At 33.9% G+C, this 14325-nt stretch overlaps 1 protein-coding gene across 2 annotated transcripts in view; it reads left to right on the top strand.

The window, feature by feature from the left end:
- NKAIN2 (sodium/potassium transporting ATPase interacting 2) overlaps positions 1-14325 on the top strand; it is a gene marked incomplete at its 3' end in the record, with an annotated part of 990354 nt that overhangs the window by 809406 nt on the left and 166623 nt on the right. For both annotated transcript variants that reach the window (XM_081295856.1, XM_081295855.1), the window contains one exon: positions 5219-5419. In XM_081295856.1, coding sequence (XP_081151982.1) covers positions 5219-5419 — 201 coding nt within the window. The remainder of the gene's footprint in view (positions 1-5218; positions 5420-14325) is intronic.

A 14325-nucleotide genomic window follows, 5' to 3' on the forward strand; every position in this document is an offset into this window, starting at 1 on the left:
CAATCTTAATTTTTCAGTTTTTTTTCTTCCTGGCATGTTTTGCAATGTGATTTGTTTTTACTGATTTTTCCTGTTACCAAAATAACCTACACATTTGGGGTTTTTATATATAGAAGCAGGTTTGCATATATCTACACAAGTATCACCAGAAAAAAATTCTATATTTAGAGTTAAAATAAATTCACCAGCAGGAAATGATCCATGAATAATAATAATTTTAAGGAAATTTTTTAGGACTTCCTAGAATTAGTATCCATATGTTGGTGTTGGCTATGAGATACAGTACACATCCTTCTGATGATGCTTTTAATATCTTATTTAAGAGTTTATGGGGGGGAAAAGTGATTCTTGGTTTCAAATATAGCCTCTGTTTCTATTCCAATTTTTTCATTCTCAGCTAGTGAAAAATTGTATTCATCATGGGCTTTCCTGAACTACTTCTCACAATCCTAAAGATTAAATGTACATATTTTTATTAATAAAAACACTTTAACCTCCCAGGGTATTTCTTGTTTGTTAAAATACGCTACAATACATTAAATGCAAGTGCTTGGATTCCTTTAATATCATTACCAGAATGGTGTTTTAAGGTGAGAATACAGACCTGTCCCACTTTCACCCTAGGAGTGCAAAAAGCCATTTAGTCCTGGTCCTTTCCAGGAGACTCTTTTGTTACCCAAGACAATGATTCATGGCAGTGGAGGTCAAACACTCAGAATTCAAAGCGTCCGTGTAATCACCTGCATCATGCTTTTCATTTGTGCGGGTCTCCCTGTGTCTTCTACAGGGTCTACCCCAGACTTCGTAATTTTTACTGTAATACCTGTGGTTTCATGTTTGATAGTGCCCATGGCCTGTCACTGATCAAAAATCTTTTAAAATCTCATGGCCTTTTGAACTCGCCTCTAAATCCTCCCCATTCTAAGCCCATCTCATCTTTCCAATGCTATTTTACTCTTAGAAACTCCCCTCTCACAATTATAAAGCCACCTATTAGTACTTAAACATACAAGTTATTGTAGGTCTATAATTTTGAATCCTTGATCTCTGCTTAAAATTGTCCAGGAGCCTATCTAAGCCTTGCCATTCCTCCAGACCCCAACTACAGTATCCTGGCACCATAGTCTGAATTCATAGTATGGATTGTCCACTTACCACTTATTAGGTACTTACCAAATTCTTTCTTATATTGTTACACTTTAGCTTAAATCTAATCTCCCAAAAGAGACAATAAACCTCACAATGTGATGTTCTACAAGATAATACCATTTTGCATAACTTCACATCATTATGGCCGCGGTAGAATGTTTTTTGCATATGGTTTATGAATCATTTCTATGTTTAATAACTATGATGATAACTATAAACCATTGCAATTTAGTACTAAAAGCAGTTCCAAGCCTTTCTAATAGTAATCAAATAGTCTACAAATGGGAAAATATAAATTTTCAATACTATTCCAAAAGAAGGTAATAGAAAACTCCAGAAATATAAGACAATTTCATGTTTTTAAATTATAAATCAAAACTTCTCTTCTCACTCTCTCCACTTTCTCATCTCGGCAATGTAGCCTTTGTTGCTTACTAGTGCAATAGTCATGTGTGCTCTTCTTCAAATGCCAGAAACTGGGAAAGTAAATGTTCACTTTCTATTGAAATTCTGAAATGTCACTAGTATCATTTTCTCATTTACTTGTCAACTTTTTTTTTAATCAAATGCTTATTATTTGTTGGGCAATTAGGCTTCTTTCATTGACCTGAATACACACAAGCCCTGTCAGAAACAAATTTTTAACGCTAATCACAGCTTTCATGTAACACATCAGACCCTGTTATTTTGAAAATAACATGACCAATAATGGGTTCCTTTAATCTGAACTTTTTAAAGACTACTTAGAGAGATGAATAAATATATTGATACAAAGATTTTTTTGTCACTATACGGATCTGAATATATAATTATTATACTGTTCTTTAAATTTAAAAGTTTTAGTATCTTACAATTCTGAGCTGATTTTCTTTTAAGTTTTTTTTTTTTTTTTTTTTTTTTTGTGTGTGTGTGTGTGAATCCACCAAGAATGTAAAAGATTAGTTGTGATTTTGATGTATTTTGTGCTCTCAGGTCATGTTCATTATATCAAAAGTTATGATTTTGAGCTCAAAATTTACAAAATATACAGGAATTAAATAACCTATTGATTACGCTTGGAGTAGATAAAGCTCAGGAATTCCTATTGCTTTTAAAACATATTTAAGACAAGCCATAGACAGTTGAAAATATTTGTGAGAGTCTTAACTGATAAAGGACTATTATTCAAAATATACCAAGAGCCTATACAGCTCAATAATAAGTAGCAAACTACTGGATAATAAGTGTGTCAAACACCTTAACAGACACCTCACCAAAGAATACATGCAGATGGCATGTAAATATGGGAAAGGAGGCTCAATGTCAATATCACGGAGGAAATGTGAGTTAGACAACAATGAACTATCACCATGCACCTATTACAATGGCCAAAATCCAGAACATGACACCACCAAATTCTGTCAAGGATGCCAAGTCACAGGAATCCCTACTCATTACTGGTGGAAATGAAAAATGGCATAACCAATAGGGAGAGAGTTTGGGAGTTTATTATAGAACTATACATACCCTTACATACAATCCAGACATTGTAATCCTCATTATATACCCAAATGAATTGAAAACTTATGTCCACACAAAACCTGCACATGGATGCTTATAACAGCTTTTTTTGCCATTGCCCAAACTTGGACACAACCAAGTTGTCCTTGGATAGGTGAATGGGTCAAAGACTGATTTAGCCAGACAAAGGAATACTATTTAGTGCTAAAAACAAGCTATTGAGAATGAAAAGACACTAAAGGAACTTAAAAGAAGTCAATCTAAAAAGCCTACATACTGTGTCATTCCAACTACATGGAATTCTGGGAAAGAAAAACTGTGATGACAGTCAGAGGAACATGGTAGCCAGTGTTTTGGAGGTGAAAGGAATGAATATGTAGAGCACAGAGGATTTTTAAGGCAGTGAAATGATTCTGAATGATATGATAATGTGGGCACGTGTCATATATTTGCCAAAACCCTGGGAATGTATATTACAAAGAGCAAACACTAATGTGAACTGTGGACTTCAGGTGATAATGACCTCTATAGAGGCCTTCCTCTATAACCTCATCACCAGAAGTAAGGAAAATACCAACTTGGTATTTCAGATTACTGAAAGCAATGGTCATAGTCCTGCCTCCTTGAACTTACGCCACTCAGGAGAAGTACATGCTGAAGATCAAGCACTCTAAAGCGCTTCAGTGTCGTGTCCAGTTTTTGGTAACAAAACATTAAATGGCTAAGATTGTAAGAAAAAAATAGAAAGCATTGGTCTCTTCTCATAATTGCCCCTGCAAATCTACCTATGGACCTAGTTCTTCTGCCACTGGAAAAAAATAAACAGCACACCTATTCTTGTGGTGACCCTCAAATAGTAAAAGCTATCTGTTGTCACTATTGTTCCCCAAATAGTTTCTGTTCAGAAAGGATTATGTCCTTCTGAATAAAAAGTCCTCGGAAGAAAAAGTCAAAATTTTTTTTCAAAATTAAGCTTTTCCCTTTCTACATGGAAAAGTTGTAGGCTCAGTGTTTTACTTTAGCCCCTGGGTTTTTTTTTTCTGTTTTTTTTTTCAGAGACACTTGACTTCATTAATTTCTCCTGTATGTATGACTTAGTGGGTATATCTTCTCTGTTCACTGTATTACAATTCTTCCCTCAGACCATGGGAATGTGTGTCAGTACTCTCAGCCATTATCCCCCACCAATAGTTCTTCTGGGAAAACACTAATAAAAAGGCCATTTAGCTCTCTATTTTGATGGCCCACTTCTGCTCTTAGAACCATCAAATGTAGCAATTCAGTTTGCTTCCAAACATTGCCTACTTTTTGTTTGGCCACTAAGCAGGTAGCTCCAACACCAGACTTTATTTTGAGACTTATTAAACCTGAACCAGGTACTAGTTGCTGTTTCTCACAGGTTCCAAGGGATGCTTAAAGCCTTTTCAATGGTCTCAAAAAGAAGCAAAAGTATCCCCTCTCTCCCCCAGTCCCCACTGTGAAGTTGGTGACACTTAGCACCGCAAACAGAATCCTCCTTATAGTCTCCAAGTTCCTTAGCCATTCCAGCTCAACCTTTACATATTCTCAATGTCAGTAAGAGTCTCAAGGTCACTAATCATGATTTAAGACATTTTTCTATCTAGAGTCTACCTAGTCACACTAGCGCTTCACTCTCAGTTTTGAGTGAGAGTAGTTGGCTCCTATTATCATGTGGCCTCAACTGTCTTTGAGGCTAAAAGAGTTCAAGTTCCAACATTGGCTCACTCTTAGGATTTGTGAATAAAAATCATAACTTGCAGAGTAATAGAACATGTTTGATACATTCCTTTTAACCATTATCTTCCCAGAATAGGACATTTTTTCCATATTCTATTGATAGTTTATTGGTGTACGTGACTATAAGCTCTCTGAGTTCAGAAACTGTACCTTTTATTCTAGTTATAGCTGTGAATCACCTACATAGTGAAATTAATCTAAAGAGTTATTGATGTATTATCTCCACCCTGCAAGAATTTGCTAATGATATTCCATGAAAAAAAATACTATGACTGAATTCACAGAAGTTGATGAGATTGAAGAGACACTGATTTGCCAAAACACAGTCTGCCTCTATATCCACAGATTCTGCATCCAGACTCAACCAACTGACATTTTATATAAAGGATTTTGAGCATCCTTGGATTTTGGTATCTTCGGGGACTGAGGGTCCTGAAACCAATTCCCTATGGATACAGAGGGACAACTAGAATAAAAAGGAGGAAAATAAGCTATATTGTCTTTTACTACATAAAGATTTTATAAATATGAGCATTAGCTACAAGTGAAATGTTGCCACACTGAAATACAACTTTGAGATTTAAAATGTATGATAAATAAATATTCTGACAAGGAAAAAATATACAGCAGATTTATAATATAAGACTTTCACCTGATGATAGTTTAAATCATTCCCTTTTTAATATTCACGAGTCCCTAATGGTAAAGACATTTCAGTATTACAATTAATGCACAAATAGAAAATAATTCAGTCCCAAATAAGCTGATATTTATGAAGTAATTCTCATCCTTATAAATTGCCTTCTTGCAGGAAACAGACCTTATCCTGACTTTTAATATTTCAATGCACCGATCTTGGTGGATGGAGAATGGACCAGGATGTATGGTGACGTCAGTGACACCCGCCCCAGACTGGGCCCCAGAAGACCATCGCTACATCACGGTCTCAGGGTGTTTTCTGGAGTACCAGTACATAGAAGTGGCTCATAGTTCCCTCCAGATTATCCTCGCAGTAAGTGTTGACAGCCAACCACTTCCTCTAGTGCTTCTGGAATTTGTTTTATTTCTGGGCAAACTCAGTGCACACAAAGGGAATATGTGTGTGTGTGTGTGTGTGTGTGTGTGTGTGTGTGTGTGTGTGTGTTCCTCCTAATTAATGCCACTTTTATTAAGAATATGTTAAACCAAGCCATCCTCTGGACTATGCATGCTGATTTTCTTCATCAAGCATTAAATGGCCTTCAACATCATCAGCATTTTTCATAGGAAATCTAACCAGTCAAGATTGAATTATCTGATTTGGTAGAATTTTCCAAACATCTAGAGGAATATCAGAGAGTTTTCACAGCTAACATTCAACTTACCTAAACAAATGAGATTTCAATGCACCTTCTCCCTCAGTGTTTCTTCTGGAAGTGCCAGCACATGGATTTCTTTCTTCCTCTGCCCTATGCCGTACTTCCTTCTTCCTAGATTTCCCCTGGGCACTGTCCATCACCTATTATCCACACTCCTCCTTTCTGAACAAGTCATCCTTCCTTGAAATTCTATCTAGACTTTCATGCTGCCATGTTTCATAGGATTGTACCAAAAAAAGAGTCCTCCGATCAGGAGGAAGTAGGAGAATAAATAACAAATTCATATAATGTATGCTTATGTTATATAAAATAAGTTATGTTAGATTGCATTATTATGAAAAATATAAATAAAGACATCTTTTTTCTCAAGAAGAACTATCACTAAGGTTAATTGCATAATATTGTAGGACTTACATTGTTAAGGCAACTTTGTTTTATATGAATCCATTTAATCATTTCAGATTCTAGAGCCACACGTATTTTTTTAGATTCCATATAGATCTGCAGTTGAGGTTCATAGTCTTACAATTGTTAGCCAAAAATAATGCAAGTGCAATCTGATGTTTACCTCTTTCTGCAGTGAATTACTTTGAGGGTGATATGGACTCCCAATTGAGTAACAGGAGATAATAAGTTCTGCATAGAAAGGCAGTAATCATTTATAAAATTCTTTAAGAGTTAAAACCATTTAATATTATATATATATATATATATATATATATATATATATATATATATATAAAATATGGATGTTATGATAGACTACATGTATGCTGTGCTACTAAAACATTTTCTAAATCTTTTTGACTAAATATCATACAGGTTTATTCCCTGTGTCAGCAGGAGGCTCTACACTCATTGTCAATAAGGATACAAGCCTAGAGTAACAACCACAAACCCAATTATCATTGGGTTGCCATGCCCAAGATCACAGAAAGATATGCATGATCCATATTGGTACATGCATGGTCCTTCCAGGGAGAAGCAGCTCATTCTTCACAGTTTATTGTCTAGCACTATAGTCATGGAGTCCCATCAATCACAAAATAGCCAAGAAGGAAGAACTAGAAATATTTCAAGATCAATATGAATAAATTCCAGAAAATTTGAATTATGTTCTTAGCTAAAGTACTAAGTGATCTTTCCTTAATATGTCCAACCTGAGACAATTCTTCAAATAAACAAAATTTTCTGTATTCATGTTGAAATCTAAAATGGTTCATTTTTGCTTATCTTAAAGACAAGTTAGATTTGGTGAAATGAAAGTAGTTATTTAATTTTTTAAAATCCATTTAAATAGTGTTAAATCTCACATGAGAAAAGTGAAACATTTCTGAGACTCTGAGACAAATTAAATGTCAATACAAATGTTTTAGAGTAGGGTTTTAAACAAAATTTTATTTGAATTATCCTTCCCATCCCTTTTTTACAATATCGTCAATATTTTGGCAAACTTTCACCTATATTTTAAGGATGATGTGAAGATGCAGTTTACTTATAAGGACAGTTATATATGACTCTTTAAGAGGATTATTGGAATTTGTGTGTATGTGTGTGTGTGTGTGTGTGTGTGTGTGTGTATAACTATATTCACATAAAATTTTGGCAAAGGGAATTTGCAAAGAAGTGCATTTGGATATGAAAGCATATGTTGAGTCTGTCATACTGCCCAGAGAAAAACACTTTTACATAAGTAAAATTAATCTTTAAAGGCAAGGTGACTAGAATGTGAAGGTGAATGAAAGTCCGTAAGAACAGATCGGGAAAATAATTCACATGGCTTTCCCTTCTGTCTACACTGTCCCCCAGTGGAGTGAAAAATTTATTTTAACCAAGTATCAATGGCTGTGGCACCTTTATCTCTTTCTCTTCATCAGGTCTTCCTTTGGCAGGGAGGGGTTCTTTTGTGATGCTGATTCAGGAACACCAGAGACTAAGTTACCAACTTTCTTACCTAAGAAACTACCCATGGAAGTTTCAGCACTTTGGGCCTTTAGGCTTGCTTGTCTAGCCACCTTGGGCTGAAAATGCCCGCTACACAAAATACTTAGTCAATCTGAGTTGATAATGCAAACCCGCCTAAAAGGTCTTATCTTAAAATATTTGCTCTGCCTATTCATTGGAAACAGCCCAAAGACTTTTTTTAAAAAATATATTTCAAATGTACATGCTTTATTAAACCTCTTGTTTTCATTGCATAATTTTACTATTTTATTTTTTTTTATTGGTTGTTCAAAACATTACAAAGCTCATGACATATCATCTTTCATACATTTGATTCAAGTGGGTTATGAACTCCCATTTTTACCCCAAATACAAATTGCAGGATCACATCGGTAGCAGAATACAACAGTCACTAATATGGATTATGTAAAAATGTGAATGTGTAACCGATGTGAACCAAAGACTTTTTCCTGTACTCATCCTGATCTCTTCTGCTGTAATGATTGACTAATTAAATAGTGTCTGGATTCTCTGCTCCTCCCCTTTTGTATTATCCGGATCATCCTTCTGACAATCAAATATTCAGTTCAATCCAATATAGGGAACACTCCTGAGTGCTTGTCCCCTGGGATATCTAGAAAAGCAAAGACAACAGTATCCCAGACATGAAGGATGTTATAGTTAATAATGGAGCAGAGTTTCTGAGGGCACAAACCAGGTACAAGCGGACACATTTCAGGGACGTAAGAGACAGAGGATGCAGCAGTTCATGCAGTTTGGGGCATAGTCTTGGCTTCTTAGTTTCATCCCACTTTTTGTAATGTCAGCTAAACTCTCACTTTTATTGTTTTCGTCATCCCAGATTTCCTTCTGGGATATCTGGCTTAGACTTGCTTTCATAAACTGCTGCTTTCCCAACTATTGCTCTTGATTAACTCCAAATCTCTCCAGCTCTTTTTTTCTCCACTCTCACTCAGCCTTTCTTTCACAGATTTCTGACCCCCAGAATGCCTATCACAGCGTTGTTCAGTTTTCTGCCAATCAACTTTTGGCTGATTTTGAAATTAGCATTCATAGAGCTCACATTTGCATCTCACATACATAGATATCTCCCATTTACAGCCAAAGGAAGATGAGTATAATATCCTCATAATTGAGAAGAGGGGCTATTAATCACACAGCCTCCAGCCAAGCAAAAAAGTCTGCCAGAGCATCATAATGATGAGCCAGGAGTAAGGTTTCCAGATTTCTGCTCCTCCAGCAGTCTTTTTCTCCAGTTAGTATCAGATACAACACTCAGAAGGCATACAGGTGTGCACAATTCTAATAAAACCATTAAAAAAAAACCCCACACTTACCAAGAAATAAAATGTGTGTAGGGAAAGTACAGAGATCAACTAGGGAGTTGGTGTTGTTTACATTACAAGATAATTGATTGGATTTCTTAATGCATGATTGGTTAGAAAATATGTTCACATGAATTTAATCTTATGACCGTGTAACCATCCTATGAGTGCAGCATAACAGGTTAGAAACCCTTCCTAAGATGTTTAGCTAGTAAAGAGGGATTATGGATGTGCTCTTTCTTGTAACAAGGCTGAGAAATAGTCTTCAACCTGAATGCTGTAACAGCTAATGGATAATGGATTACTGAAGTCTAAATGTTCAGTTTCTCAGTGGCAAAGAATGCTGTGATTGATTGGCTACATCTGCCATGGGTGAGGAGAATGGATATGTATGTACCTCATATTTATTATGCACATATTAGACTTACTCCCTGTAACCAACACAATGAAAAATGAATATGTTTTGCAAACAAATATACATAAATGGTATTTTAAGAGTGAGCATGTATTACAATACCTGAAATAACTATATTTGTTAAAATACATGTTAAAATTCCCAATAATTCATTGGTAAATAAAGCCTTTATTCTCTCTTTTCTTTAGCCACATCCAGAGAATCAATATTTCTAAATTTTATATAAACCTCTCCAACCAAAATTGCTTGGTCTTGTGTTCCTTTATTTCTTTTATTATTTCCTTTACTTCTGACATACTTCTAAATTCATGGCAGGTTGACTATTAATTTTTTTTAGGAGACTAGCAGAAGATATTGATAAAAATGTAAATAAGCTTACCGGTTCCCAAAGCCATTAGATGTGGCTTAGAAATTATACAAATTATCAAGAAAGTCATTGAAGAGTTTAGAAAACATTCCTTTTCTTTACTTTTTTTCTTTTTTTTTTTTTTTTTTTTTTTTTTTTTTGGTACCAGGGATTGAACCCAGGGAGCCTTAACCACTGAGCCACATCCTCATCCATTTTTATTTATTTATTTTTTTTAATTTGAGACAAGTTCTTGCTAAATTTCTTAGGTCCTCCCTGAGTTGCTGAGGCTGGCTTTGAACTTGGGATCCTCCTGCCTCAGCTTCCCAAGCTGCTGGGATTACAACAGTACATTACAACACCCAGCTAGAAAAAGTTCCAATACCCTTGCACAGCTCATAGCTAAATCCAAGTATTCAAGTTCAACCTTCAGTAATATCTTGTCCCTATTTGGAAAACTTTGTATAGTGCATGAAATCATGATTTTCATGTCAACTCGGCATTGCTATCAGTAATATAGGCTTTATATCTAACTTAAGAGCTTGTGTAGTTCTAAAACGAAAAGTGGAGAAATAGTATTTGCTGCTACTCAGCTACAGCTATATTCAGAAGTCATATGGTGCCATGGGATACCCTGTGTCCTATGTATTTAAATTGAAAAATTAAAACAGAATTTTAAGAAAAAAAGTAAGTTTGATCTGGTTGACTTTATGAACTAAATTAGCCAGATCTGCAGCTACATAGCTTAAGTAAAAATATACTCAAAGCACATGATTTTTAATTAAGAAAAAACATTTTATCAAAAAACATATTTGAAATTATATAATATTTCAATATTTCTAAAGTTTTTACATATATAAAATTAGGCTAGGTTCCTTTAAGAGACGGCTATAATTAATAGCTACTTATTATGTCTTGATAGTGTTTTTGGTATACTTCCCAGAAATTGTTGTTGCAAATTGAGCAATTTCCAATTCTTTGCTTTCATTAAAATTGAAAGAAAACCCTAATAAATTTGTAACTTGGTACATTATTTGAAATAATTTTTGTGATAGATAATTATGGAAATTGTGCTATGCAACTTAGGATAAGTTGTAGAAATTGGTCATTATAAAAACTGCATCTACTATTTAGGAAAAAGATTTTTCAGTACTTAAACCTAAAAAAAAATATGCTACAAATTGAATCATGCTGAACTCTGTCCCATTCTAATATAAATAACAAAGAGATTTCAAGTACAAATTTATTTTCATACATAATAATTTTGATCAGTTTGTACAGACTACTTTGTTTTAAATCAAGTGTGTAAAATAATAATTATGAGAATAGTATTATTATTAATATTCAGAATGAGAATTTTTAACACTTTCTGCCTCATGGACCTGAGAAAAATACGAAATCAAAATCTATACATATTCAATGAATATACACACTTATACATATACATCTAAATTTATTACAAAGTAGTATGAGAGACTGAGCAATAATACAACTTTCAAGTAAATAAACATATTTAATTAGAACAAAATTCTGTGAAAGCAGTGTAGAAGCAGTGCAAATTCAAAGAAAATGAACTACATAAAATTTATAATCCTTAAGTATGTGTATGCGTGCTAGGGTGAATTTCAAATCACAGTGATATTCTAATTTAATTGGACATATTTAAATGGATGACACTATAGATCTCTTTAAAATATACTAATATTTATAATATATCAAAATAAATACATCTTTTGCAGCTGAACTAGTTCATATTACTCAGAATGATGTATAGATTAAATAAAATCCTTATACAAATCTCAATGGCATTTTTTTTTTACAGAAACATAAAAGCAGTCCTAAACCTCATATGAAACCTCAAAAATACTCTGAATAACCAAAGCAGTTTTAAAAACCACAATGTTGGAAGTATCATTCTTCTCAATTTTAAAAGAATTACAAAGCCATAGTAATTAAAACAGCATGGTACTGACATAAAGACAAACATAGACCAGTGGAACAGAATGGAGCCCCCAAATAAATCCACACATATTTGGTCAACTGATCTTTTACAAGGATGTCATTTAAACTAATAAAAAAATTATCAAGCTTACATTTCAAATATACATAATTTTCAGGTAAATTTTTTAAAAATTCTCTCAGAATGTACAGCAACAGAAATGAGAACTACTCTAAAACAGTAAATTCAACTTGACTGAGAATAGAAATTTCTTTAGGTTTTTTTTTTAAAGGATTGCCACGCCATAACTCCTAAAATTCTGTTTCCTTAGACCTTAGGTAGAGTCTTTGGTGAATGTGATTTTTAAAATTTTCACTGAAGATATTAGTGCCTTCCCTTTCTCTTCACTGTTGATCCTTCTTACTTCCTGAATTTCTTAGAACCAGGTGGAGTCTGGTCAGGGAAGGTAACTCTAATTCCAAAGGGCATCAGGGCTCTGGCTGCCTCATCAAATTCTTCCTGGGTCTTGAAAATCATTTCCTTTTCTGGACATCAAGGTCAGGCCCTTCAAATAACGAGCTTCTTATCAAATAATGAATCTGTGCATCTATACCATGAGTTCTGTATTTCCACCAAAAGAGTGAGTTGGTATACTTCTAGAACTGTAAACTGAATCTTCTGATTACTAGTCCAGTGTTGAAGGTGATGCAATCATTTTCTTATTAAGACAAAACTGCTTGCTAACTACAGTACACAAGGGTTGGAGTGAAGACTAGGGCTCTTTCCCCACTCCCAGGTGGGCTTCACAGCTTGAGGCTTGGCTTGATTGTTGGACTTGCTACTCCAGCTGTGGTGCAGGTTTTCAGAAGCACAGATCTCCCTGTCAAAAGTTAGTGGCCCAAGAAACAAAATGAAAGTGGCATGTCTTTCTGTAGCATCAGAACAGTTTATGAAAATTTCAAAATATGAGGAAAAGAACAAAGTATTAGTATAAATAGGGAGTTTTTCCAAGGATACTTTCTGAAATAGGAGAATGGCAAATTGAATCCAGAAAGGATATTTTTTGATGCAATTGAATGTAACAAAACTTATAAATAAATAAGTTTTACAACTTATTTGAAAACTCCAACTGAATCTATCCCTGAAGAGTAAGAAATACTATTGTTATTGAATGAATAGTATTCAATTGATATTAAAGTATGCAGTTTTCATGATTATTTTAACCAAAAGTTGGTTGACATATATAAGACATCAGGGCATTATCCTTTAAAAGTACATTGTTCAAAGGAATTTATTGAATAAGCTTATTTATTATTCCTCTGAACCATAATAAATTCCTTTGAACAATATCACTTTAAAGGGTAAAGCCCTGATGTCTTATCTACAGATGCCAATCAACTTTTGGGTATAGTAATCACAAAACAGTTAACAGCTTCTTGACTTTATTTTCCTTTATTACTGAAAAGTGTCCTTGTAAATTGTTATGTAGTTCTGTGAACACATAAAGAAGCAGAGTGCCAGAATTTAACCAGCCTCTGAGGTCAAATTAAATGTAATTTTTTTTAATATTCTCTGGTATTCCCTACGTGAAAATTTAGAATTATAACGTAAAATATTCACAGTCTGAGAGTAACAATCCTTAAATCTTATACCCAGTTGTATAATAAACTATTTTGTAATTATGAACTAAATGAGATAACATTAAAGAAATTGCCTTGAAAAACAATAAAGGTAGAATTATTTATTTTCTCCTTAGCTCAGTTTCTTTCACTGCTCATTGAGAATACTTTAATCCTTTCAGAATAACTCATAATGACGTGCAAAAAATGAACTAAATCCTACTAAGTTTACTTACTCCCCAGATATTACCATGATTCTAGAAACCAATATAATACTATTTAGTGCACTGCACCACTAGCCTATGTGCACAGTCCCTTATCAATTATTGTAATCAGTATGCAATATCTATCTGTTCTGTATGTCATGTTTAAAGAACTTGCTTACCTCATAAGCACTTCACTGTACCTGTGGGAATGTTAGGAAACACCACAGAATAAACACATTAGTACAGTCAAATGGCAGTGATGATTAAAGACACGACCAATCACTAATAATTTTATTTTCTTAATAATAGGAGATTTAAATTGAATAAAGTATTGTGCATAAAATATGGTACAATGAACTGTGTACAATACTATTTTTATATTTATTTGTATGATCATAAATTTGCTTCAGAATTAAATAAATTGTATTAAGTCACAAATTATTTTGTAAACAAGTGAAGTATATTAAAATACACTAAATAGAGTATCTTGTGAAAAATATTACAAGTTAATTGGCCTGAGAACGAAAGGTTGACATCTTCCTTTGAAATGTACAATACCATTGTTTTTTGGGATGTTTTTCCAGTCATGATCAATTACTGTGATACAAAATTCTTAAGAAATACATCTTTGGTAGCAATTTCCTTCTCACTGGAAATTAAACACAGTGATAGAACAATAGTAGTAAGATCTGCTAGCGTTTCTAAGTAGGAGCATGGCATTCTCAAAGGAGGGATATAAACATGA

This window comes from Spermophilus citellus (assembly GCF_964194105.1).
Source record: "Spermophilus citellus genome assembly, chromosome: 5".
NCBI lineage: Eukaryota > Metazoa > Chordata > Mammalia > Rodentia > Sciuridae > Spermophilus > Spermophilus citellus.